General features: G+C 37.4%; 4 protein-coding genes and 1 non-coding gene across 7 annotated transcripts; 1 reads left to right on the top strand and 4 right to left on the bottom strand.

The window, feature by feature from the left end:
- Positions 1-38: 38 nt before the first annotated feature.
- On the bottom strand, positions 39-2974 carry LOC125202337. Of its 2 annotated transcripts, XM_048100716.1 has the most exons (4): positions 2675-2816; positions 1034-2541; positions 756-846; positions 39-549 (listed from the first exon to the last, which is right to left on the bottom strand). In XM_048100716.1, the coding sequence occupies exons 2-4, from the start codon at positions 2381-2383 to the stop codon at positions 359-361; spliced, it is 1632 nt and encodes a 543-aa protein (XP_047956673.1). In that variant the 5' UTR covers positions 2384-2541; positions 2675-2816; the 3' UTR covers positions 39-358. The 2 variants fall into 2 exon arrangements, with proteins under 2 accessions (XP_047956673.1, XP_047956672.1); XM_048100715.1 differs by having other exon boundaries at positions 1034-2974.
- A 6981-nt stretch (positions 2975-9955) lies between these two features.
- LOC125200688 (E3 ubiquitin-protein ligase AIRP2-like) lies at positions 9956-16083 on the top strand. 2 transcript variants are annotated; one of them, XM_048098422.1, is made up of 6 exons: positions 9956-10301; positions 11044-11194; positions 11273-11339; positions 11446-11680; positions 12123-12329; positions 15957-16083. In XM_048098422.1, exons 1-6 carry the CDS (start codon positions 10213-10215, stop codon positions 16066-16068), a joined length of 861 nt encoding a protein of 286 aa, XP_047954379.1. In that variant the 5' UTR covers positions 9956-10212; the 3' UTR covers positions 16069-16083. The 2 variants fall into 2 exon arrangements, with proteins under 2 accessions (XP_047954379.1, XP_047954380.1); XM_048098423.1 differs by lacking the exon at positions 15957-16083 and adding an exon at positions 12402-12647 and having other exon boundaries at positions 9959-10301.
- LOC125200687 (internal alternative NAD(P)H-ubiquinone oxidoreductase A1, mitochondrial-like) lies at positions 12597-16115 on the bottom strand. Its single transcript, XM_048098421.1, has 9 exons — positions 16012-16115; positions 14405-15052; positions 14113-14317; positions 13871-14031; positions 13732-13797; positions 13498-13661; positions 13314-13428; positions 13012-13191; positions 12597-12931 (listed from the first exon to the last, which is right to left on the bottom strand). The coding sequence occupies exons 2-9, from the start codon at positions 15014-15016 to the stop codon at positions 12779-12781; spliced, it is 1656 nt and encodes a 551-aa protein (XP_047954378.1). The 5' UTR covers positions 15017-15052; positions 16012-16115; the 3' UTR covers positions 12597-12778.
- A 3427-nt stretch (positions 16116-19542) lies between these two features.
- LOC125188500 (endonuclease 1-like) lies at positions 19543-22946 on the bottom strand. Its single transcript, XM_048085366.1, has 10 exons — positions 22943-22946; positions 22727-22890; positions 22377-22557; positions 22188-22295; positions 22053-22108; positions 21890-21973; positions 20353-20448; positions 20181-20245; positions 20028-20101; positions 19543-19819 (listed from the first exon to the last, which is right to left on the bottom strand). Exons 1-10 carry the CDS (start codon positions 22944-22946, stop codon positions 19686-19688), a joined length of 966 nt encoding a protein of 321 aa, XP_047941323.1. The 3' UTR covers positions 19543-19685.
- LOC125202932 lies at positions 21474-21634 on the bottom strand. Its single transcript, XR_007173261.1, has one exon. It is a non-coding gene; the product is annotated as a U1 spliceosomal RNA (small nuclear RNA).
- Positions 22947-23157: the final 211 nt, after the last annotated feature.

Here is a 23157-nt window from a genome sequence, read left to right as displayed (position 1 = left end):
AATCTATCAATCATAGCACTTTTAACTTATACTATCTGGATGGGAATTCAATATTATACATACCAAATTCATCAACAATCTACAAGAGAATGATACAACAATATTCAGAAATCAAAATTTTCACCAAATTGAGAATAACAATGGCTCATCACAAAACTCAAAACAGGATCCTCTTATTCTATAAGTGGACTAGGGTAAAATCTGAATTACATATTGTGGTCCACTAAATTTTATTTTGTTGGTATTCATTATTCTTTGATGAAATCAACACACAACAGAAAGTGCAGAGAACTTGCACAAAAATGTGATTGAAGGACCATATTCATTGCCCTGGTATTCCAATTTCATACCTTTATTTTCAAGTATACCATGAGTTCAACTCCGACGCGCAGGACGACAGGGCTCGTCGTACTTGAGGATTTCTTGAATCCATCTGAAGAGCATCTTCGTACAATTGCCTCGCTTGCTGCAGTAACTTCACCTTTTCTCTACTACGACTAGGCCTCAGCTGCGCCCTGTGCTGCAATGCAGCACCCCATCTGAAAAGAGCTGCAATGCGCAAATTACTTGATAAAATAAGCATATACTCCGAATATTATGATGATGTGCAGATAAATACAAATGTCTAAGTTTTTCCTTGTCGTTGAAGTAGGTTTAAGGTAAGATATCGGCAGAAATCCGAATACTTCTCAAAACCTCAGTATATTACTATAAAGTAAAGTATGCAAACTTGGTTCAAGTTAGGTGTAAAGTACCATCAGGGGCATAAACATTGCTTTTGGACATCATGGCATCAAACTTGTCTATGGCGGCCAAGAAGACATTGTCGGCATCACGTGCAGCACTCTGTAGTATCAACATAAGGACTGAATGAGTGATAAGACCAAAAGGCTAACTTCAATAAATTTTTTTGAAAACAATAGGTTCACTCTAGCACTATATACATATCAAGTAGAGCTAAGAAAGTACTAGGCTCTAACTAATTAACATCAATATGGAAAAGAGATATTCTTTCTAGAGAAAAATTGCTTACCGGTCCAATATCTGCGATCAACTGGGCACGGAAGGAAAGAGCGAGGCCCCAATTATACAAGGCTCTCATATCATTCCCGTCAATTGACATGGCCAATCTGTATTTCCTTCCTGCCTTAATCAGGAGCTCTTCACATTCTTCACAAGCAACCACAAGAGAAGATCTAATCTTGTCTTTGTTAGCAAGTTGATCAGGTTTGACGATTAGGGATCTCAAGTACCGGGTCATTCCCAGTTTTAGTTCTCCATGAAGGAGATATGTGTTACCCAACTGGCCCACAGCCAATAAACTCATCGGCCTCATTTCTATTGCTTCTGAGAGTAGCATTGCAGACTTATGCAGTGCATGCTCGGCACTACCATCATCAACTTTTTGTGTCAAGCACCTCTTTGCTTCTTTCAAAAGATCATTAGCTTCCACAAGATACCTATTGAATTTCAAATCATCACTACATGACGAAGATGGAGAAGAACCAAAGGTATTCTCATATGAAGAGTCTTGATTGGCAAAGTTCGGTTCCTTTTCGGGCTCAAAAGCCACATTCTCAAAAGGATATCTATGGGAATCTAATAATTCCTCTTCCATGTTTTCAGGATGCAGATAATTTCTACTTGTGGTTTTGCTTTTCTTCTGGCGACCAGAAGTAGCTGAACTTTTTACACGGTTCATGTTAATGCTAACATCCACAGAATCATACAAACTATTGTGAGACGACATTGTTTCAGTCTCATCCTCACAATCTTTCATGTGAATATGCTGATTGCTCACGAACCTTGATGTCTTATTCTGGTAAGTATAGATTGTCTGGTCAAAAACTGATTTTGCAGTATCATTCATCTCAACGAAATTCTTCTTCTCATTTCCAAAAGACATATATTCCATTCCAGACTCATCAACAGAATATCCAACACTATCTCGAGCTCTACTAGAGCTATCAAATGGGTCCAAATTTCCGCTTAATGAAGAATTTGGATTTCTTTCTTCGGCAGGAGAAGCTAAGATGTTTTCTAGCTTTTCATTGTTCACCTCTGCATCCACAGATTCCATCTTACCAACGCCCCCAATTTTACCAGACTTTGGATCATCAAGCTTAGCTCCAAAGACACCAGTCAAATACTGAGAGAAATTCAACCCGTTTTCACCCGATTTCTTCCTTTTCCTACCGGACTCGTCATGAAAACCCCCATCCTTGTCTTGTTTACCACCTACTACACTCTGCACGCAATTCTCCACAAAAGTTGTCGTGTTTCGAAGAGATACACTGACAGATCCTATAACATCAATATAGCCTTCTAAATCACTTAAACTAACTTGATTTCTCTCAATGCATCTTCCAATTCCATTTTTCATCCCCAAAACCCTCTCTTCATTCTTCTTTAACTCCTCAATGCAACCTCTTAAAGATTCATCACTAATCTTCTTCCGATTCCCATTCAATTTCAACCCTTTCAAGTGACCCCCTTTAACCAATCCAGCCGAAAATCCAACAGCAAACACCACAGCACAAGCTGGAAACACCATAATCCATGAAACCTTAACTCTAGAAATCGCCAGTGCGCAAATAAAGCCAAACAGATACACAAATACATACTTCTTATCGCCAATTCCAGAGGAGCTAAGAAGATTACGAAACTGATTTACCTCACCGGAATCGAGCTGAAAATCGTCCCAGCCATTGTAACGTAGAGGTTGAAGAGATGCGGCGGAGCATTTAGTCAGCGTTCTGAAACGAATTTTGGAGTGAATCGTGAGAAAATCATTGTTCTTGCTGATTTGTGAGAGGTAGTAATTGGAGAGTGGTGTGTGGGAAGGGAATCGGGAAATGGCTTTGTGGTGAATTAGGGAGTGCATAATGGAAATTGGGGAAGAATTAGTTTGACATTGCCTTATTATCAACAGTCTTCTCTTCTTGAAATGGATCAAAGCTGATTGCAGATTACATTGTTTTGATTTTTTTTGTTCATAAAAATATCAAAATATCTGTTTTTCTGCAACATATTTTAAAATTTACTGTTATTATTTAGAAATTTTCATTTCTTCTATTTTTTCTCACTTTTTGATTTTTATGAAATTCCACGAAATTAGATTTTATACAAAAAGAATAGGTATAAATTTGCCTTTTAAACTATTTATAATTTTTTGCAGTCTTTTCTATTTCAGCTAATTTTTTTGAACATGATGCTTACTTGAAAACAATTGTCATGGCAACATTTATAGAGCTGAAATTGTTCCTTTCTTCTTTTTTGTCCAACGTCACATTTATTTATTTATTTATATTTTAATTCATAAGGCTATCAACAACCTTATTTCTTACTCACTCCGTATCACTAAAATTAGAGAGTGGTCATCTTGATTGGGACAAACAAAAAAGAAAATAAGATCATCTTGAATGGAACGAAGGCAGTACTTTCATAATTCATCTACATTGTTCATGACCTATACCATTTTTCTGACTCATCGATTTTCTCCCCTAGCACCACACTCAGCGAGATGGGACCATTGCAACGCGGTCCGTCGGTGGCTTGTCTCGACGAGACGAGATAGAGCCTCCACGAACTACAATGAGGATGCTCTAACTTGTATACTCATATTCATACATATGTCTCCATATCAATGCTTAGATATAGTTTTAGGGTACTATTAGACTATTAACTTTACCTTAAATTGATAACTACCAAATTTAGTCCATTCTATCTGAAAACAATGAAAAAGTTCAAATTCCACACTATGTCAACAAGCTATTATAACAATGTCAAAAAAGTGTACTAATGGTAAATAATATATCAAATGGTGGTATTAATGGAAATCAAATATTGTTAGTTATAACTAACTTTTATTTAAAATATCTCAAAACTTTAAATTCATATAATTATTTCGATTTAAATTATTTTTTCACAAAACATATACTCTATCCCTGAAAGCTTGTCCCATTTTTTCTGTTTTTGTCTGTCCCACAAAGTTTTTTCAATGTTTTCGATAACCAAGTTAATGTCAAATACTATAATGAAAAAAATGTTAATTAAATTTAGTTGACATACTCAAAACACTGCCTTGCCAATTTTACAAGTGTGTTGACAATATGGGAATCACGAAAATTGCTTTGCATAAGAAATGACTAAAAGACAAATTTCAAATTAACAAATATGAAATGAATTTTCACGTGACACCACTGAATCCTTAAGATTTAATAGTACTCCCTTCGTCCGCAAATAGGAGTTCCGTTTTTTATTTTTAGTCCATCCACAAATAAGAATCTCGGTTCACTTTTACCTTAAATGATAATAGGGTCACACCTTCCACTAACTTATTTCACCCACATTTCATTTAAAACTAATATATACAAGTAGGATCTCTATTACACTAACTTTTTTCCTCCCATTTTTCTTAACATTTTTTAAAACCCATGCTGCCTATAAATAGGACTCTTAATGGCGGACGGAGGGAGTATATTTTAACAGAAGTAGTTAGTACGTTAGTAAATACTTCCTACGTCCCTGAAAGTTTGTCCCATTTTTCCATTTTCGTCCATCCCACAAAATTTGTCTCATTTCACTTTTTACCATTTTTGGTAGTGGACCTCATATTCCACTTACTCATTCCTACTCACATTTTATTATAAAATTAATATATAAAAATAAGACCCACATTACATTAATTTTTTCAACTCATTTTTCATTATATTTATTCAAACTCGTGTCAAGTCAAAGTGGGACAATATTTGAGGAACGGAGGGAGTAATTAGCAATCAATCACGTCCCTATAATTTTACATATACTACTCTAGAGTATATAGTCGGTTCTCTTCTTTACATTCTTTTCCTTTTTTAAGTTAAAATGAATATTACTCTCTCCGTCCCTGAAAATTTGTCACTTATTTTTTTTTTAGTCCGTTCCAAAAACTTTGTCACCTTTCATTTTTACCAATTTTGATAGTGGACCCCATATTCCACTAACTCATTTCCACTCACATTTTATTATAAAACTAATACTTTAAAAGTAGGACTCACATCCCACCAACTTTTTCAACCCACTTTCTATTACATTTCTTAAAATCCGTGTCGGGTCAAATGGTGTCAAATTATGGGATACGGAGGGAGTATTTGATTTTCACTAGTAACGCCCGCAGGTGCGTAGCGCAGTTGGCAACGGAGGGGCAAATCTTGCTGCAATGACCCTGGGTTTGAATCCCACTGCGGCCGTGTAGTTGCTTCCATCTCTCAGTCACTAGTTGCTTCTATTTCTCAGGCACAAGTGTGAGGTCTTGGGAGATGGGCTTCTAGCAGTCAGTGGATTAAGGCCTCTCTTTTAACTACTACATACTTTGATTTAACTCCTTCACATGATGTTGGGCTGGAGGGTGGTGGCTGCTAAGGCAATGGCGTGGCCTTTTTTGCTGCAATAAAAAGAACTAGTAATAAAAGATTAGAGCATCCGCAACGCTGCCTCGTTGCGGTCTCAGTCTCGTCTCGACGAGACGAGACGGCATCGAGACAGCGTTGCGGCTCCCGTCTCGTCTCGACGCCCGACGCGTCCCGGCGAGGCTAGCCTCGAGCTAGCGAGACACGCGTCCGGCGCCACGTGGCGCGCGCGGGCGGCTGGCGTGACGCCCACTCGCCGACCCGCGAGTGGGCGTCGGATTTATGACGTCATAATTCAATTTTTTTAAAAAAAATCAGATTTTTCGAAAAAAAAAAAAAAAAAAAACGGGACGGTCATATTCTTAATTTTTTTTTTATATTCTATATATACTCTTCTCCATTCTCCATTTTACACACAAACACACATCTATTCTCTCATCTCTCTTTCTTTCCTCTCCAATCACTTCTATAAAATCATTCCTTTATTTTTTTCTTCTCCCAAATTTAATCAATTATGGATCCATTTGAGCAAATGCGTCGAATAATGGAAGAATCGCTAGAAGAAGATCGACGTAGGGAGGAGGAAGCCGCCGCGCCTTCTAGGCGACGCCGGACATACATCCACCGTAACCGGGAGGAAGCCGCCGCAAGGTTGGAACGTGATTACTTCAGTCCGAACCCGGTGTGGGGAGATATCTACTTCCGTCGCCGTTTCGTATGTCACGCCCGCTATTTTTGTTACATTGGCGGCACGGGAAGAGTTCTTCAGAGAAGGGTTCGACGCTGTTGGCCGTCCTAGCCACACGACGCTCCAGAAATGTACTGCGGCGATCCGTCAGCTTGCTATTGGACAAACGGCGGATGCGTTCGACGAATACCCGCACGTCGGAGAATCCACTGGGCGACTTTGTTTGTTGAACTTCGCAAAGGCGTCCGGGCAGCCTTCACCGCCGAATTTCTGAAGAAGCCAACTACCGCAGATTGTCAGGTTCTGCTCCGTCTTCACGAACAAGTGCACGGATTCCCCGGGATGCTCGGGAGTGTCGATTGCATGCATTGGCAATGGAAGAATTGCCCTGTGGCGTTGAGGGGGTCATACACGAGCGGCCACAAAGGTACCCACTCCACCATTACACTCGAGGCCGTCGCCGACTACCGGCTATGGATTTGGCATGCGTATTTCGGGGTCCCCGGCTTGAACAACGACGTCAACGTGCTCAACAACTCCGACCTCTTCGCTGAAGTTCTGAATGGTAAAGCGCCGGCCATCAACTTCGTCGCTAACAATCGCCGTATAAAATGGGGTACTATCTTGCCGACGGCATCTATTCGAAGTGGCCAACCTTCGTGAAGACGTTCAACAGGCATGCGGACGAAAAGCAGTCTCTTTTTGCGCAGAAGCAAGAGTCTGCTCGCAAGGATGTGGAGAGAGCGTTCGGGGTTCTCCAAGCTCGATGGAACATTATCAAAGCCTCGGCTCGACAGTGGTTTATGGAGAATATGGTCGACATCATGTATACGTGCATAATCTTGCACAACATGATTGTCGCCGAAGAAGGACCTGAGGCGGAAAAATTGGTTCGACCCTGAAACCCCGGGAAGGTCAACCGCAAGTAGTCCGCCTCGAACGGGAGTGCATCCGTCTTTGCAAGAGCGGTTGTCTATTCGGGCAGGGACACGTGATTCTACCGTCCACGCCCAACTCTAGGAGGATCTAATGTAGCACATTTGGGCAAAATTTGGCAACCGTTAGATGATCGTCACTAGAGAACTCCTTCTTCTGCTTCTTTGCCTCCATTTTTTTTTATTTGAGTTTAAGTGTGCAATTTGTAATTTCTAGTTTTTTAATTATGTCTTTTTTATTTTTTTAGGTATTTAAATTGTAATTTTATTTTATTTATAATGAAGTGTGTTTTTTATTAATTGAATTTGTTGGAATTAAAAATAAAAAATGAAATTGAATGAATAGTTAAGAGATGGTTAAAAGATGGTTAAGAGATAGAGGGATGCAGGTGTTGTCTCTTAGTTAAGAAATGAGCTGAAAAGTACAGTGAAGCCTATGAATAATGAAGAAATAAGACGGTTAAGAGACACGGATAAGAGATAGCATTGCGGATGTCCTCCATATAAAGACAAAAAGTTTTTAATAGTACTCTTGAAACCAGTGAGCGCACATTGATGGGCCGAAAGCAACTCGCCCACGGATTACAATGCCAATTGCAAAAGCATGAAAAGTGGCAGACACCCGAATATTTTTTGATTCGATTAAAGTAGAATCTCAAAAAATTAAATCACTATATCATATTCACTCCATCTTTGAAAAAATTATTTTAATATTGAACAACATAAATTTTAATACTATAATTAATAAAATCTAAGAAAAATATATAAGAGAAAGGAAAATGAATATAAATAGTAAGTCAAATATAAGTTGTAGTAGTAAATAGATACTCCTACTAGATAGTACGATATTGAGAAATTGCGTAAAAATTCCATCATTAATTTTGATGGATGAGAAAAAAAAAAATTAAAAAACATGACTATTTTCATGATTAAATGAAGTACTTATTTTTAAAAAATATTAATAAACAGGTATATTAACAGTTTATTACTCCATCCGTCATCGATTATAAGTCCACATTTGACATGTCATGAGTTTTAAAATTTGTAATTAAAAGTGAATGGGTAAAATTTAGTGGAGGGTGAGTCCTACTTTTATATATTAATTTTATTAATAAAAGTGAGATGACGTTAGTGGAATGAGAGTTTATTATAAAAAATGGTAAATGAGACTTTTATTGACGATGAAAAATGATAAAATAGATTATTTATTGGTGAGAGGGGGGAGTAGTTTAAGAATGATTCGGCAGGCACCCTTATGTATCACTTAAATTCGACAAAATTTGAAATTTAATTAAATAAAGAAATGCATAAGATTATTAGTTTATGATATTGATAGGATCATATAACTATTTATAAAATAATCTTTTAAAAATTATTAATTTACTTAATGACATCATGTTTGAACCGGTTAAAATATTTAGTAATACTATTATTTTGAAGAGGCTCTACTTATTACAAGGAGAGAGATTGCAATCCTATTAATTTAATAAAGATTACTTATAGTTATTAACTTCAAGTTGGAACTGAATAAACTTAAAATAATTGTATTGGACAAATTATTAATTCATTAAGTATTGATAAAGTGGGGTGCTATAGTGGGGCTGTGGATTATGGATAGAACTACATCTAATTTTGCCCCACTTATCCACTATTCACTAATAAATATTGCTTCATCTCACATCAATGTTAAATTTGGATGGGAAGAATCCAATAAAAGCTGCATTATGTTACTTAACTATGATAACAAGATTTTCTGTATATAGAAAGAGAGGTTTAGAATTTTCTGTACAAAGGGAGTGGCTTGAAATTAATTACCACCATCCATATCTTTTCAATTAAAATAAACAATATATAATTTTTTCTTTGTGGATAGGCCAACACCAGACATCATAATTTGAATTTGTGTTTACTAATAATTGTGAAATCATAATGCTTTAGAATATTTGTGTTTATCATAATACTACTACTATGAAATAAGTGTATGAATGCATGATTGTATCTCTTTAGGTAGTCAACTGATTAAAATTATGAGGAAAATTGACAACATAGTATATAGTTTGTCTTTTGATAACGCTACATAAGTTTGGATAAGCTATAAAATGTCAATAATCAACTTTTATTAAATAAATTATAAAAGTATGATAAGCTTACCGAATTTAAATTTAGGTCAATGCTAAGATAAGGTATGATTAGGTGAATCAAATAATATAAACCATGTATAATAATCTAATAAATTTAAACCAAAATTCTATATCTAAAATATTCTATACTAGTAAATCTATTACAATTTTATTTGGAGAACAAGAATAATTATGAATTATGATAGTATAAAAATATCAAATACAGTAGTACTATAAAATTCAGTCAATAGCTAAAATCAATATTTTTCCCATACCAGCAATTTTTAAAACTGCAGACAATTATTCTCTTTCTCTACTATCAATTATTCTCTTTTCTCTACTCTCAATAATTTTAATATAGTTGCATGATCAATAAAATAAGAGAAAAATAAAAAGATAAATCGAGAATATCAGTAATGAGATTAGAAGAAAAAAAACTTACCAAAATGAAAAGAGATTAAATTTTGTGGACAAACAAAAATAATAAATATAATTATTGTTTGTGAACGGATAAAGTATAACCTTATTTCCAAAAATATAAAAAAAGACAATTTGTTGTAAAATAAAATATCAATAGTTTTATAGAAAAACAATTATGCAAAGAAACCACCCTAGTACAGTAATACCCATGGCATAATTTAATTGTAACAATATTTTGAAATATATGCTAGAATGATTAATAACAGTAATTATTAGGGTATAATTTAATGCAATTAAATAAGTACTGTACAAAATTATAAAAAGGGAAATTATCCCTACTCACCCACTCCCGTCGACGTGTCCCCTCTATCTATTCTCTCTCATATATCCAAGATGAAAGCTCTAAATTTCAGAGAGAGAGTGTGTGAGTGAGAGTGAGAGTGACAGTTTCAGAAATTTCTTCCAAATTCTATACATACAAAATAAAATAAAAATTCAAAACATCTCCAGAAACATCTATCCTTCCAAATATCAAATCCAATCCAAGTTCAGTTTTCAATTTTCAACGGAGTTGAAAATTTCCGTTTATAATCAGCGCGGATGATTGTTTGATCCTCGAAAAATATTTGGGGAAAAGGAAAATTTTCGTAGGAGAAGAGATGTATGTGAGCGGCGGAAGTCCAATACGAAAGTCTTTCAGAGACTCGCTCAAAGTCCTTGAAGCCGATATTCAGCATGCTAATACTATGTGAGTAAAGCTCTTTTTCCATTTCCTCTGCCTCTCCTTTTTTTTCGTTGGATAATTTGGAGCTTCTCGTGATCAAACAATTTCATTGCTCGATTTTTTTTTTGTTTTCTACAGTTTATTTTTGAATAATTAACGCAATTTTATGGTTTTTTTTTTTTTTTGCTTTTTCGCTTATTCGTCGGAAATTTTCTGTTGCGGTTTCTGTGTTTGGAGCTATAATTTGTTTATTTATAAAATTTCTATGAAATCGAAAACGCTCTTTGTGCTGGTGTGATGATTAGAATCCAGATTCTGCATATGATCTGGCAATTTTTGTAATTAATGAATGATGATGGTTTGGCTTTCACTTTATCTGTTGCTTCAGCTTGTCGTATTGGTATCAATAATTATCATTTTCAGGAGTCACTACTTTTTATTTAACTTCTCAGATATTTCTCTTGAAGTGGTATTGTTTTTCTCTCTATTTTTTCTGTTCCCCTCCTATTTTGGATTAAAATTTGGGGAAATTTCATATTAATTGGAATTTGGAATACTCTGTTGCTATGAATTAATTGCCTCTTGCCAAAATTATAATTATTCTCTGTATGATCCTCCAAAAATTAGTCGTGTATTTGGATTTTGATTCCTCTCAACTGGAGTTCCCCTCTCAATTATGTTAATTGCTAGGTGTAACCTGGTTTAGATTATCCATTACCATTTCATCTGTTGAATTAGTATAATTAATGTTCTAACATCCTTACAGTGCATCTGATTTTCCGAGGGAGTATGATGGCGCGTGCCTTCAAATGAGAATGTCATACAGTCCAGCTGCCCACATTTTCCTATTTCTAGTTCAATGGACTGATTGCCACCTTGCCGGAGCTCTCGGACTGCTGCGGATCTTAATCTATAAGGTTAGTCTTATGCCCTGTATAATGTGATTTCCTACAATGCCTGTCGCGATTCACCTTAATTCTTGTTCAATTGCACAGGTATATGCTGATGGCACCACCACTATGTCCACTCATGAGAGGAAAGCGAGCATTCGAGAGTTCTATGGTAAACTTCCTGTTTTTTTTTTTTTTTTACTTTCTAATAGATTACATTTCTTCTAAGGCAGTTATAATCAGCTCTGTTCTGAAAAAGAAGTATATCTTGTGCACAGCTGTTATATATCCATCTTTAATGCAACTTCAGAAAGGTGTTACTGATTCAGAAGATAAGAAACAGAAAGCTGTATGTCTGGAGAGATACAGAAGGAAGGATGAAGATGATCTCAGGCATTGCTGGGAATTGGATGTCGAGAGGGAAGAAGAATGTGGTATTTGCATGGAGACTAATAGTAAGATTGTCTTACCCAGCTGTAATCATGCCATTTGCCTCAAATGCTACAGAGAATGGTATGCTACTGCTTTGTTTAAATATTTTCTAAGTTCTTTGTAGAGAGTTCAAAACAGATATCTTTGTTGCTGGATTAGAATTATTGCTGTTGCGGTCCATCATATGGTTGCGTCATGTATCGTAGTAGAGAACTACACATCAAATAATGTCTTGGCTTAGCATTAACTTTAGTTACATCAAATATTTAGTTTTTGTCTTTTAGTATCGAAGTGCTGTTGTTTTTCTATTCCATGCATGTTGGTATCTGTTTTCTGTTAGGTTAGGTTAACGCTCGTCTCCTCGGGGGTGAAACTAGGCAGGTCTAAATTCCATATGTAATTTTTGTTGGCCCTTTAAAGAGAGGAGCACATGCAATTATGTGAGACTGTGCCAGATCCATAACTGTTTAACGTCGATGGCTTTGATTTCTCTCCACTAAATAACTTATAATTCTAACTGCAGGCGTTCAAGATCACAATCTTGCCCTTTCTGTCGTGACAGCTTAAAGAGGGTAAACTCCGGTGATCTATGGGTGCTTCTCGAAAACAAGGACGTGCTAGACATGGCTGCCATAACAAGGGAGAATTTGAAGAGGCTGTTTATGTACATTGATAAGTTGCCAGTGATTATCCCTGACCACCTATTTGATCCCTACGATTCCCATGTCAGGTAAATGACTTGTATATTTAAAGTCGTTGTGCTATCTGTGCTGGATTATGGTATGGTTCTTTTCGTTCTCAGCTTTCACAAGAGGAACAGCGGATGCTCTTTTGAGTTAGACTTAGATTATCCATATTCCACTTGTGTTTAGGAACAACCCAGCCTTGATTTATTGTGGGCAGAGGTTTAAGTTTAGATAAGGGGAAGGAAAGTACCTATGTTGTCTGGTAATTTGTAAATTCTTGTATAGTTTGAGTTCTTCTCAGTAACTTGAGATTGTGACGACATAACGATATAAATTTATCGAACTTGTGAATATTTAGTTTATATGACATGGGCATGCTTCTGCTGCTCAATGTGTTTTCTTTTGGACATAGTATAGAGAAATAGAACATCATAGAATTCAAGTTGTGGTAGATGCTGCAACATTAGATGCTGCAACATTAGATGCTGCAACATTAGATCCTGGAGTTGTCTCTGCCGAAAACGAGTGTGGTTGCCCAGTTGATGGCAACGTAAAATCTGTTTCTCCAGCTGATCACTCGCGTGAGATAGGCCGAGCGCCAGATGAACCAGCTTAGGAAGCCAGCTAGTGATAAACCCTTTGCATCCTGCCACACCAAGATGTATTCTATTAAATGACTTGTTTTTATGAGCTCATTTGTTGAAATAGAATGTCATGAAAAGTTACCTTGGACTGGCGGAGATCGACCAAGGCCTTGTAGCGCCCCACAGACGCCATGCTTCCGAGATGCTTGTAGACAAACGGGTCACCCAGGGGAATATCTTTGCCGGACGAGGCCTTGCCTCCTCCCTGTTTCCCTACTCTGTTGAACAGCTCAACTAGATACTTCCCTTGCCGCTCCGCAACCTGATCAAGATAAATGGTATATATTCTGCGTCATTTTCTCCTTCTAGATGATAATGTGCATATCTCTAGTTTTGAGTTTGGTAGCAAATGAAGAAGACGAGTGATGACGAATGAAGTCTCACCTGAGCTAGAGCGGGAAGCACTGGCCTCCCGACCCCTTCAACAAATCCAGCGCAGTCACCAATGGCGAACACATCTTCCACTGATGGGACTCGAAGCCAGTCATCGATACCAATCCTGCAATACATCCCGTTTCATATAAACCGCGATGAACGCAGAACATAAGGATCGGTTCAGTAGTATTACCTTCCACCGGGAGCCTTGGGGAGCAAGAGTGACTTTACAAGTTTCGAGGGACCAACTCCGGTAGACCAGACTAGGAGACCATAGGGAACATCGCTTCCATCGCTGAGAACTATCTTATTCGGGTGCACCTCTTTAACGACCCCACGCACAAGGCGCACACCACACTGATTTGGGTAAACAACGATCAAGTATAGATATACTTCCAACCAAAAGGGATAAGTGCTTGAAAATTACCTTTGTTAAGTGCTTTGTTGCATATTGCCTTAATCCGACGTCAAATGATGATAGAATTTCATTTGCCTAATAAGAATAGTAATGGTGAAAGATAATAAAAAAAGACAAGTTAATGAGCTAACACAAGGATTGGGCATACCTCAATGAGAGTCACTTGTATGTAGTTTTTGACATGAGCATACCTCTGGCAAACATCTCTTATAATAAAATCACTCAACTCTCCACTAAATTCCACACCAGTAGGTCCTCCACCAATCACAACACAGTGCAGTAGCCTCTCCTTTTCTTCCTCTGACACGCCTGCAACAACGTCCATTAAAGTTAGTACAAGAGCGCAATTAGATCACCCAAATCATCATTTATATATGCATAAAAGATCACCTGGATATTGAGAGAGCATCAGGTTTAGAAGAAGCCTCTTCCTTATTTCCTGCGCATGAGAGACCTCTCGCAGAAAGAAAGCATGTTCTTCGACTCCCTTGATGCCGAAGGTCACTGGTTCGGCTCCTGAAGCAATTACCAGTTTGTCGTACGCGACTTTGAATCGGTGTGTCTCTCCACCTTCAGCTGCTGTTTCACAGAGCACCTGATATGGTAAAGGTAGATTGAATGTCATTACATGGTGCTTCTGAATCAACTCAAATACATAACATGAATATACGAAGCTACTTACTTCACGCTTGTCCGTGTCAAGACCATTGCATGAAGCAAGGAAAAAATACGAGTTTGGTTCCTTTGCTAAAGCTGTCTGGATCTGATTAACAGGCTCAGCTACTGAACGGAACTCCAAGGTTCCGACGCAAGTTGAGGCAAGCAAAGGTGTGAAGACCATGTGATTCCTAGGCGATATACAGACAACATCATATACCTTGGTGTTGAGCCCTTTAAGGAATCGACACGCTGCCCACCCACTGCCAATAACAACCACCCGAGGCTTCTCACCGGGCTTTGTTGCTTCAAGGGTAGGATACTTAAGATTCTCACATTCTGAATCAGATTCCTCGACTGCAGCTTGTGCGTGAGCATATTCATATCGAGGAGTTGTCCTCAGCCCCCTACTGCCAAGAGCTGCAGTGGGAAGCCCACCAGTGGTCGAGAAAAACGGGAGATTGCTGCTATATGGTGTGACATTTTGGTTGAAAGCTGTGAATCTCCCACTGAAAGGTGAATGAGACTTGCTCACTGATGATGATTCCTCACCGAGCATGTTCCCTACTATAGCATATCTACCTGCTGCACCTCTGGATTGTTGGCAACCGTTTCTAGCTATTCTCGCCAACGCCATTTTGGGGCACGAAGAAGAATTTCTCTATAAATTTCACTGCCCAAAATGTTCAAGCACCAGTTATATATACAGAGGAAGAAAACCAAATGATCTTACTATGGAAGAACCTTAAACTCCAAAGAATGTGGAGAAGTAAAGACAGTGACATCAAAAAATACATTAACTAAAAGGCAAGAAGCAGCAAAATTCATTGTAAGCCTAATGAAATACTATCAAGTCTACTTGTTAGCTGTCAATCTCTAAATAATTTCCAATTTCATACCTGAATCAACAGAGAATTACTCAAGAAAACACAAAACTAGCTCTGATCTAACAACAAAACATATCTATGATTTCTCAGATATTAAGTATATAACAGTCTTACCGACAAAAAAAAAATACTCAATCCCTCAATCCCAGTCTCAATGAAAGAAGCAAACATCAAGAGTCCTATTTCTACTATGTAAAATCAAGGGTTCGACAACTAGGCCTTTTCTGTTCTAACAGAACGATAACTATCAGCAAAAAACAGAATTTAAAAACAATAAAAACAAAAATCGGCAGAGCATGGGCGCTAAGTCCGATTACTTTGTTTAGAAACTCATCCAAACGTTACAACTGATCGTATGACGAAATGAATCATCTCAACACAGACTTCATCACTGATAACAAAAACAACCAGAAACGCACTCAAATCAACACAGAGTTGTTTAGAACTTAGATCTACTCGGCGCGAGCAGAAATTCGCACCTAATACAAAATGTAATTATATAAAAATTTGTGCAAGTGTTTGCAGGGTTTATGTGAGAGAAAACGATCATGAGCTCTCCTGATTGGCGGAATGCGTGCTTTTCGACGCAAAAAAAGCGAAAATGATGAAACGAAATGCAATCGCCATGTTCGGAGATGAATAAATTAAAATTAAACACATGATTATCAATTAAATTACGATATTTTGCAGAAACGAAGCTTACAAAATGGAAAACATTGCTGAAGAAGAAAGTTTGGTGAGATACCTGGTGGATTCGCGGCTTGACAAATTTTGCTTACTGTCAAAATTCTGCGAATGCTGAAATCTCAAAGGAGGTTGGTTTTATACGTTTAAAAATGTTACTGTAAATAGATACGTTGGCCATAAACCCTATTGATCAATGTGTGCGATGGGAATATGCCTTAATTATACTACTCCCTTCGTCTACCAATGCACGTCCTGTTTTAGTCCTGTTTTACGAGGGTGGGTTTTAAGAAATGTGAAGATTGACGTTCGTATTATTTGGCAGCTCGAGTTTTAAGAAACGTAAATAAGTACTCCCTCCGTTCCATAGTAATAGAGGCAAAACTTTTCGGCACGAAGATTAAGAAAAATTGTGTTAGGTGAGTTAAGTAAAGAGAGAATAAAGTGAAAAATGAAAAAGGTAGAGAGATGAAGATAGAAAAAAGTAAGTGAGAGTAAAGTATGTGTGGAAAAATGTGTTGACTTTTACTAAAAAGGGAAATGACTCTATTACTATGGAACGGACGGAAATGGAAAAACGTCCCTATTACTATGGAATGGAGGGAGTAATATTTTGTGTATTTTTATTTCTATACACTACTACTTTAATTTTATTGTGAAATGTGAGTTAATGAGATACTATTACTTAGTACTCTTATAAAATGCTCCACCAGTTTTTGAAATGCCCGGTTCAATATCATAGCTAGCCGGACTCCACCTGGGCTATCCGCTTCATTACAATGGGCAATCTTGAGTTGATGTAATCATCCGTCAACAGACAAGGGTAGATGCATAATTAGCTTTCAATAAAGACTATAATCTATATTTCGTATTCGAAATGTTGAAAAGAATTTTTTTATATGGTGATATGAGCACAGATGGACACATAAGTTGTTTTTAGTAAAGACTGTATAATCCATATTTTGTATTCAAAATGGGCGATACGAGATTTTATATGAGACCTAATTTATACTAAAATATTAAATAATCGATAATATTATAAAAAACATTTTTTTCGGTAGGGGCTTAGGACCCATCGAGGGTCGTTCGTTTTGATCGGAAAACGGGCCCTCCTTACCCGAAAAGAGTTTCCCCTGCCTCAACCTTTGTATCCCCATTTGCAAGCCATGTCCGAACTCTCAGCAGTATACCTGCAAACTACATAATTATAATTTCTAAACACCAACTTTACTGCATACATTCATAGTTTCTTGTATTTGTTGGTAAAGATACTTTTGATGACACAAAAAGATACGTGACCACATTCTCTCTAGGAGGAGAGATCACTGGACCAGATTCCCTGCTTGCAACGATGCATTTTTGCAACTAAATTTTGATGTTTTGATCATATATGAATGATGGGGTTTAGTTTATTTTAAGCAAAGGATGTTAGGTAGCATACATGAGTAAAATTTCCTTGGATGTGTTGTTTTATCTCACTGTCCCACACCTAATTGGGGAAGAAATCAATGCCGTCATAAAGTAACATTGTTCGAAATATAGGTCGTATACATGTGGAGTAATATATTATTGATGTGACGCATACATGTCTCAAATAGATTATATGATTGAGTATATGTGAAGTTTGTTGTGAAATAGCAAATATTCCGAATATAAAGATTCAGATGAAAATATAAACTCGAAATTCAGATGCTATATCGGATACGATTAAAATCCAAGGAACAATTGTAAACAATGTTAACCTTCAAGATTTTTTTTGGCTGATTTTCAAAGTTGCCAATAGACCAAAATTTACATTTCATGTTTTTAGACAGTTTTTTCCCTTTTTCTCTCTTTTTATTTTTATATATAATTACTTACATGTGAAGTATTATTCTTAGCAAGAAAATAGCTAAATAAGATAGTAGTAGCATGATCTCATAAGCCGGTGCAAATTCGACTTGTGTCTGAACCAACGCAGCTCCACGGTGTTCCATCCTTCGTCACTCGTGAATCCGACATGCATTGGCTAACAAAGACGAAACCCGATCAATCACCAAGAATTCACACATAAAGATATGTTAGCATCTGTCATGTTATCTGAAAAGGTGAAAATCATAAAAATGAAATAAAAGCCGACAGACTAAACAGAAAAACTAATCTCAAAAACCTAGTCCGATGTATCTTACAGCGCCGGTCAGAGGAGACATGATGGTAGTGTGAGAGTTGCTCGGTGAAGTTGCGGATGGCGCCTGCGAGGCACATGTCCTTGACACCCTTTGCATCATGGCAATCCCCTATGTTCATTCATTCATTTATTATCAACATCAAATGTTATTACTACAAATCAGTTAAGAGTGTGAAAGTGAGGATAATGTTGTTGACTTACTTTGATACTTGAAGTTGCAGGCTTGGTCTGGTGTGTCGATGAGGTGGAGAGGGCTTGTCCAGCGGCACTTGTACCAGGGTCTTACTCAGTCGGGCCAAACGCAGAGCGACAAGAGATTTCCCTTCGCGCAGTCGGGCAGCAGCATTAAGGACCAAAAACATCGAGCTCTTAATTCTAGGTGGTTATTCACCAAAACGTTTCTTGTGTATTATCCCACATCGATATCATAACATAAGTTGTTGTAGTATATAAATGAGTTAAATGAATAATCATGTCGCCGGGCCTTGTAACGTTGGCTTGTAACCCAAGTGGGGGCATTAAATTGGTTGGATATTGGTCCGAACCAACTGGCTGGGCTTTGTGGTGCTTATTCTGGCCTGCCCGTTCCAAGCTGGGAGTTGGGCCACGGGGCCTGTGCGAAGGCATGGGCTTCTTGGCTCATAGTGTGGAGGGCACCGCGTTAGGCTGGTTTCACAGAGCAACGACCACTTCCCGCTCTCGGCAGTGGAAGGATAACAGGCCGGTGCGTCACTTGCCCGTAAAGTCAGATGTGTTGGCCCAATTAAACAACCAATTTTTATTTTTTTTTCTATATCTGCTATAAATCAATTTTACATCTGCCTAATTCCTCTTAAAAACAACATTTTTGGAATTCCAGAATCGATATGGTGAGTCATATAATAGAAATTATTGAACCCAAAGACTACTCTTCTTTCATGTGTCTTCTAAGTTTCTTAGCAATGCTCACTTCCAAGACAGCCAACTACTTAATTTGGCAACTTTATTCTTGGCGTATGGAAATTGTTCAAAGAGATAATTTTTTAGGGATTGGACATTATTTTACATTGACTTTGTTGTTAATAATATTTTTCCCACATCGGTATCATAAAATATATTGTTGGAATATAGAAATGTGTCAAATGTATAGTTTTGTTGCTGAGCCTTGTAACGATGCTATAACCCAAGGTGGGCATTATTTTGGTTATGTGTTGGCCCAAAACACTGACTGGGCTTTGTGCGAAGGCATGGGTGTCCTGGTCTCCTAGACTAGGAACGCACTGCGTTAGGCCGGTTTCACAGAGCAACGACCACTTCCCGCTCTCGGCAGTGGAAGGATAATGCCGCTCTCGGCAGTGGAAGGATAATGCCCGTTAAAGTCACAGATGTGTTGGCCCAATTAAACAACTAATCTTTTTTTTATCTCACTCTATAATCAGTTCTCTCTCCGAGGCAATTATCTATTCATATATTTCGGAATAACAGCTGAATATACAAATCTTGAAATAGAAAAATAAATTATGTTAGATGATATACATAAAAAAAATAATGCAAAAGTGAAGGAAGTTAATTTGTTAAAAGTTAAGTAATCAAGCTGCAACAAGAGTCTCCTCCATCTCTAGGCTATCACCGGCAAAAACCCGGTTCAATATCATTGCTAGCCGGACTCCGCCCTGAGCTATCCGCTTCATAACTATGGGCAATCTTGAGTTGAAGTAATCATCTGTCAACAATAGGGACGGACACAAAATTAGTTTTTAGTAAAGATTGTATAATCTATATTTCGTATTCAAAATGTTGAAAAAAGAACTTTTTCTATAATTTGTATTGGTGATATGGGCTTTTCAATAATATTATAAAAAGATTTTTTTTGGGTGGGGGCTTAAGACCCATGGAGGGTTCGTTTTGATCGGAAAACAGGCCCCCCTTACCCGAAAGAGTCTCCCCTGACTCAACACCTTTGTATCCCCATTTGCAAGCCATGTCCAAACTCTCAGCAGCATACCTGCAAATATGTATACATTATGATTATGATCACCAACATTACTACTACATTCATAGTTTCTTGCATTTGATATGCTTACTTGTTGACACAAGAAGAAATGTGACTACATTCCTTCCAGGTGGCAAGATCACTGGACCAGATTCCCTGTTAGCAACAGTGGATTTTGCAAGTAAATTTTGATGTTTTGATCATATATGAATGATGGGCTTAAGGTTTAGTTTGTTTTAGGCAAAGTGTGTTAGGTAGCTTACATGAGAGAAGTTTCCTTGAATGTGTTGTTGAAGGAGGTTGATGTCCTTTCCATAATAGTCTGCGGCGGCTGTAAGAATTATCTCTCTGTCCCACACCTAATTGGGCAAGAAATCAATACTGTTATGCTCACTCAATTTGCCACTTGACAAGAGAGTGAAGTATCTAATCTTGATCTTTAACTAGGGTGATTACCTCCTTTGCAGGGACGGATCTAGAAAATGATCATAGAAGGGGCAAAAATACATGTGGGGATATTTGAAGAGCTTGAGGAGGGGCATTTAAAGAAGAAACTAATATTAATTTTTTTCTACAATAGAATTTATACATAGATATGAAATTTTGAGGGAGGGTTTTGCCCCTCCTAATTGCACATTAGATCCGTCCCTGCTCCTTTGTAGACATAAGAGTATTTTATAGTACAAGGCAAATGGTCAGAAAAAGAAAAATATGAGATACAGTCAAATTCTGGTTTATTTCACAACTTTGAAAATTAGTCCTCAAAACCATGAAATTTAACATTCTTTGCAATTATCTTACAGCAAAATTTAGTTAGTCTATGTTGTAATACTCCATCTTCACAAAAAATAGTCTCATTTTGGTACGTCCATAAAAAATAATCCAATTTCTAAAAATTAGAAAATTTCTTTTTCATACTTCACCTAGTTTTTCTCCTCTCGGTCTTATACTTTATCTATTTCTTATAAAAATTTGTGTCGTCCACAGAAAGAACTATTGTTTATGACGGAGAAAGTATACAGTTTATGTGATACGTGTCTCAAGGTAACATGAAGTTTGTTATCAAATTGAAGAATATTATGAATATAAAGATAGAAATGTGATATGTAATATCACTTAGACTCATTTCAAACTTCTTATACTATTTATATTTCAAATAAGAATTAAAGTATTTAATTATGATAACTAAAATTAAGGTATTTAATTAGGATAATTAGAGTTAATTTAGTGTCTCTTCGTTACAATTAAAATACTTTATTTACCTTTAAAAATAAATAAATTACAGCCTAAAAAAATGCAAAAAGCTAGACAAAAGAAGTACGATTGAGTAAAGTCACTTAAGGTGGGTTTAAGTGTTGGATGGCAACAAATCGGACTTGGATTGGCAGGGGCTGCGCGAACGCAAGCCCCCTCTAACACAAATTATGACGTAGGCTCGACCACTTGGGCCGACCTTAGGCGGGCGCCCCTCCTAAGTGCAATGGAGGTCGCCAACCTAGGCCATTGGCCTTATGGATCGCCAATTGACCCCGTCCAGGTAAGTATGTTTTCTCTTTTTCTTTCTTCCTTTTGTATATGTGCACTTCCCAAACTGCATCTACTAAACTTTCGATGTGGGAAACCTAATTTCTTTCATATGTATAAGTAGGATTGGATAGTTATATATAGTGTTAAAACTTCATTATTTTTCCGATTGATGTACCAAAATTTGATCCAACTTTATAATTTTTTTTCAGTAGTTTTCCATTTTTCTCTATACTATGAAATGATCTAAAACCTGATTTTATAGCAAACACTCACATGGTGCAAATTCGACTTGTGTCTGAACCAGCGCAGCTCCACGGTGTTCCCTCCTTCGTCGCTCGTGAACCCGACATGCATCGGCTAACAAAGACGAAACCCGACCAATCGCCAAGAATTCACACATAAAGAAAGACATGATAGTGTCTGGTTTGGTCATTACCTGATGGATGTCTCCCATGAAGTGTGCTAAAAACAACAAGGCCTCTGTCATGTTATCTGAAAATCATAAAAAAAAATTCTAAGCCGACACAGCAAACAGAAGAACCAAAAAACTAGTAAGTATGTTGTATCTTACAGCGCCGGTCAGAGGAGCCATGATGGTAGTGTGAGAGTTGCTCGGTGAAGTTGCGGATGGCGCCTGCGACGCACATGTCCTTGACACCCTTTGCATCATGGCAATCCCCTATTTTTCATTCATTGTCAAAATAAGATGTTATTACAATCAGTTGAGAGTGTAAAAGTGAGGACGATTTTGTTGGCTTACTTTGATACTTAAAGTTGCAGGCTTGGTCTGGCGTGTCTATGAAGTGGAGAGGGCTTGTCCAGCGGTACTTGTACCAGTGCCTTACTTGGTCGGGCCAAACGCAGAGTGACGAGAGATCTCCCTTCGCGTAGTCGGGCAGCAGCATTTGGACGGCGTGGTTCGCCTCTGGTTCCAGCAGGTCCTGTGTGTATTCATGGGAATTATGAATGTGAAGTTTGTGAGAGATTTTGAGGAGATATATAACGTTCATTTGGTCTATAAATCCCACATTTCTTGCCCTACGCAACCGATGTCGGACAAAAACAAAAGAATTCATTCCAAAAAACTAGTCTATCTAATGATATTAATACCTGGGCAATTTTGCAAGTCATGGCATGACCCTCTTTGCTCCATGCTCGAACACAGGGTTCGTAAACAACAACACAAGCAAGAAAAGCAACGAAACAATCTCTTAAAAACGACATTTTCAGAATTCGAAAATGGTATTGCGAGCCACCAAGATCACAAGCTAATTCTATATATAGAAACTATTGATAGTTTACAATGCGTACAAGCCAAAGACTTACTCATCTTTCATGTGTCTTCTAAGTTGTTTTTACACAAAAGCAACTCCAAATTAGCAGAATTGGCAACAGAATTTAAGGTACATTATTTTCTTAGCAGTGCAGCAATGTTCACTTCCAAGACAGCCAACTACTTAATTTGGCAACTTTAATCTTGACGTGTGGGAATTGTTCAAAGAGATAACTTTTTAGGGATTGGATAAATTTTTACATTGATT

This window comes from Salvia hispanica, chromosome 1 (assembly GCF_023119035.1).
Source record: "Salvia hispanica cultivar TCC Black 2014 chromosome 1, UniMelb_Shisp_WGS_1.0, whole genome shotgun sequence".
Lineage (NCBI taxonomy): Eukaryota > Viridiplantae > Streptophyta > Magnoliopsida > Lamiales > Lamiaceae > Salvia > Salvia hispanica.
This window is presented reverse-complemented; position numbering and strand designations above follow the sequence as displayed.

Bases quoted from the DNA above. Each gene is read 5' to 3' on its own strand.
- LOC125202337 (XM_048100715.1), bottom strand. From the start codon at position 2,884: ATGCACTCCCTAATTCACCACAAAGCCATTTCCCGATTCCCTTCCCAC. The intron at 847-1,033 runs GTAAGCAATTTT...TTGATACTACAG, and splicing joins TGATCGCAGATATTGGACCG to AGTGCTGCACGTGATGCCGA. The intron at 550-755 runs GTACTTTACACC...TGCGCATTGCAG, and splicing joins CAATGTTTATGCCCCTGATG to CTCTTTTCAGATGGGGTGCT.
- LOC125200688 (XM_048098422.1), top strand. From the start codon at position 10,213: ATGTATGTGAGCGGCGGAAGTCCAATACGAAAGTCTTTCAGAGACTCG. The intron at 10,302-11,043 runs GTGAGTAAAGCT...ACATCCTTACAG, and splicing joins ATTCAGCATGCTAATACTAT to TGCATCTGATTTTCCGAGGG. The intron at 11,195-11,272 runs GTTAGTCTTATG...TCAATTGCACAG, and splicing joins TGCGGATCTTAATCTATAAG to GTATATGCTGATGGCACCAC.
- LOC125200687 (XM_048098421.1), bottom strand. From the start codon at position 15,016: ATGGCGTTGGCGAGAATAGCTAGAAACGGTTGCCAACAATCCAGAGGT. The intron at 14,318-14,404 runs GTAAGTAGCTTC...TTACCATATCAG, and splicing joins TTGACACGGACAAGCGTGAA to GTGCTCTGTGAAACAGCAGC. The intron at 13,192-13,313 runs GTGAGACTTCAT...TATCTTGATCAG, and splicing joins TGCTTCCCGCTCTAGCTCAG to GTTGCGGAGCGGCAAGGGAA.
- LOC125188500 (XM_048085366.1), bottom strand. The intron at 22,558-22,726 runs GTATTAATATCA...GAATACACACAG, and splicing joins TGACTTGCAAAATTGCCCAG to GACCTGCTGGAACCAGAGGC. The intron at 22,109-22,187 runs GTAAGATACAAC...TATGATTTTCAG, and splicing joins TGGCTCCTCTGACCGGCGCT to ATAACATGACAGAGGCCTTG.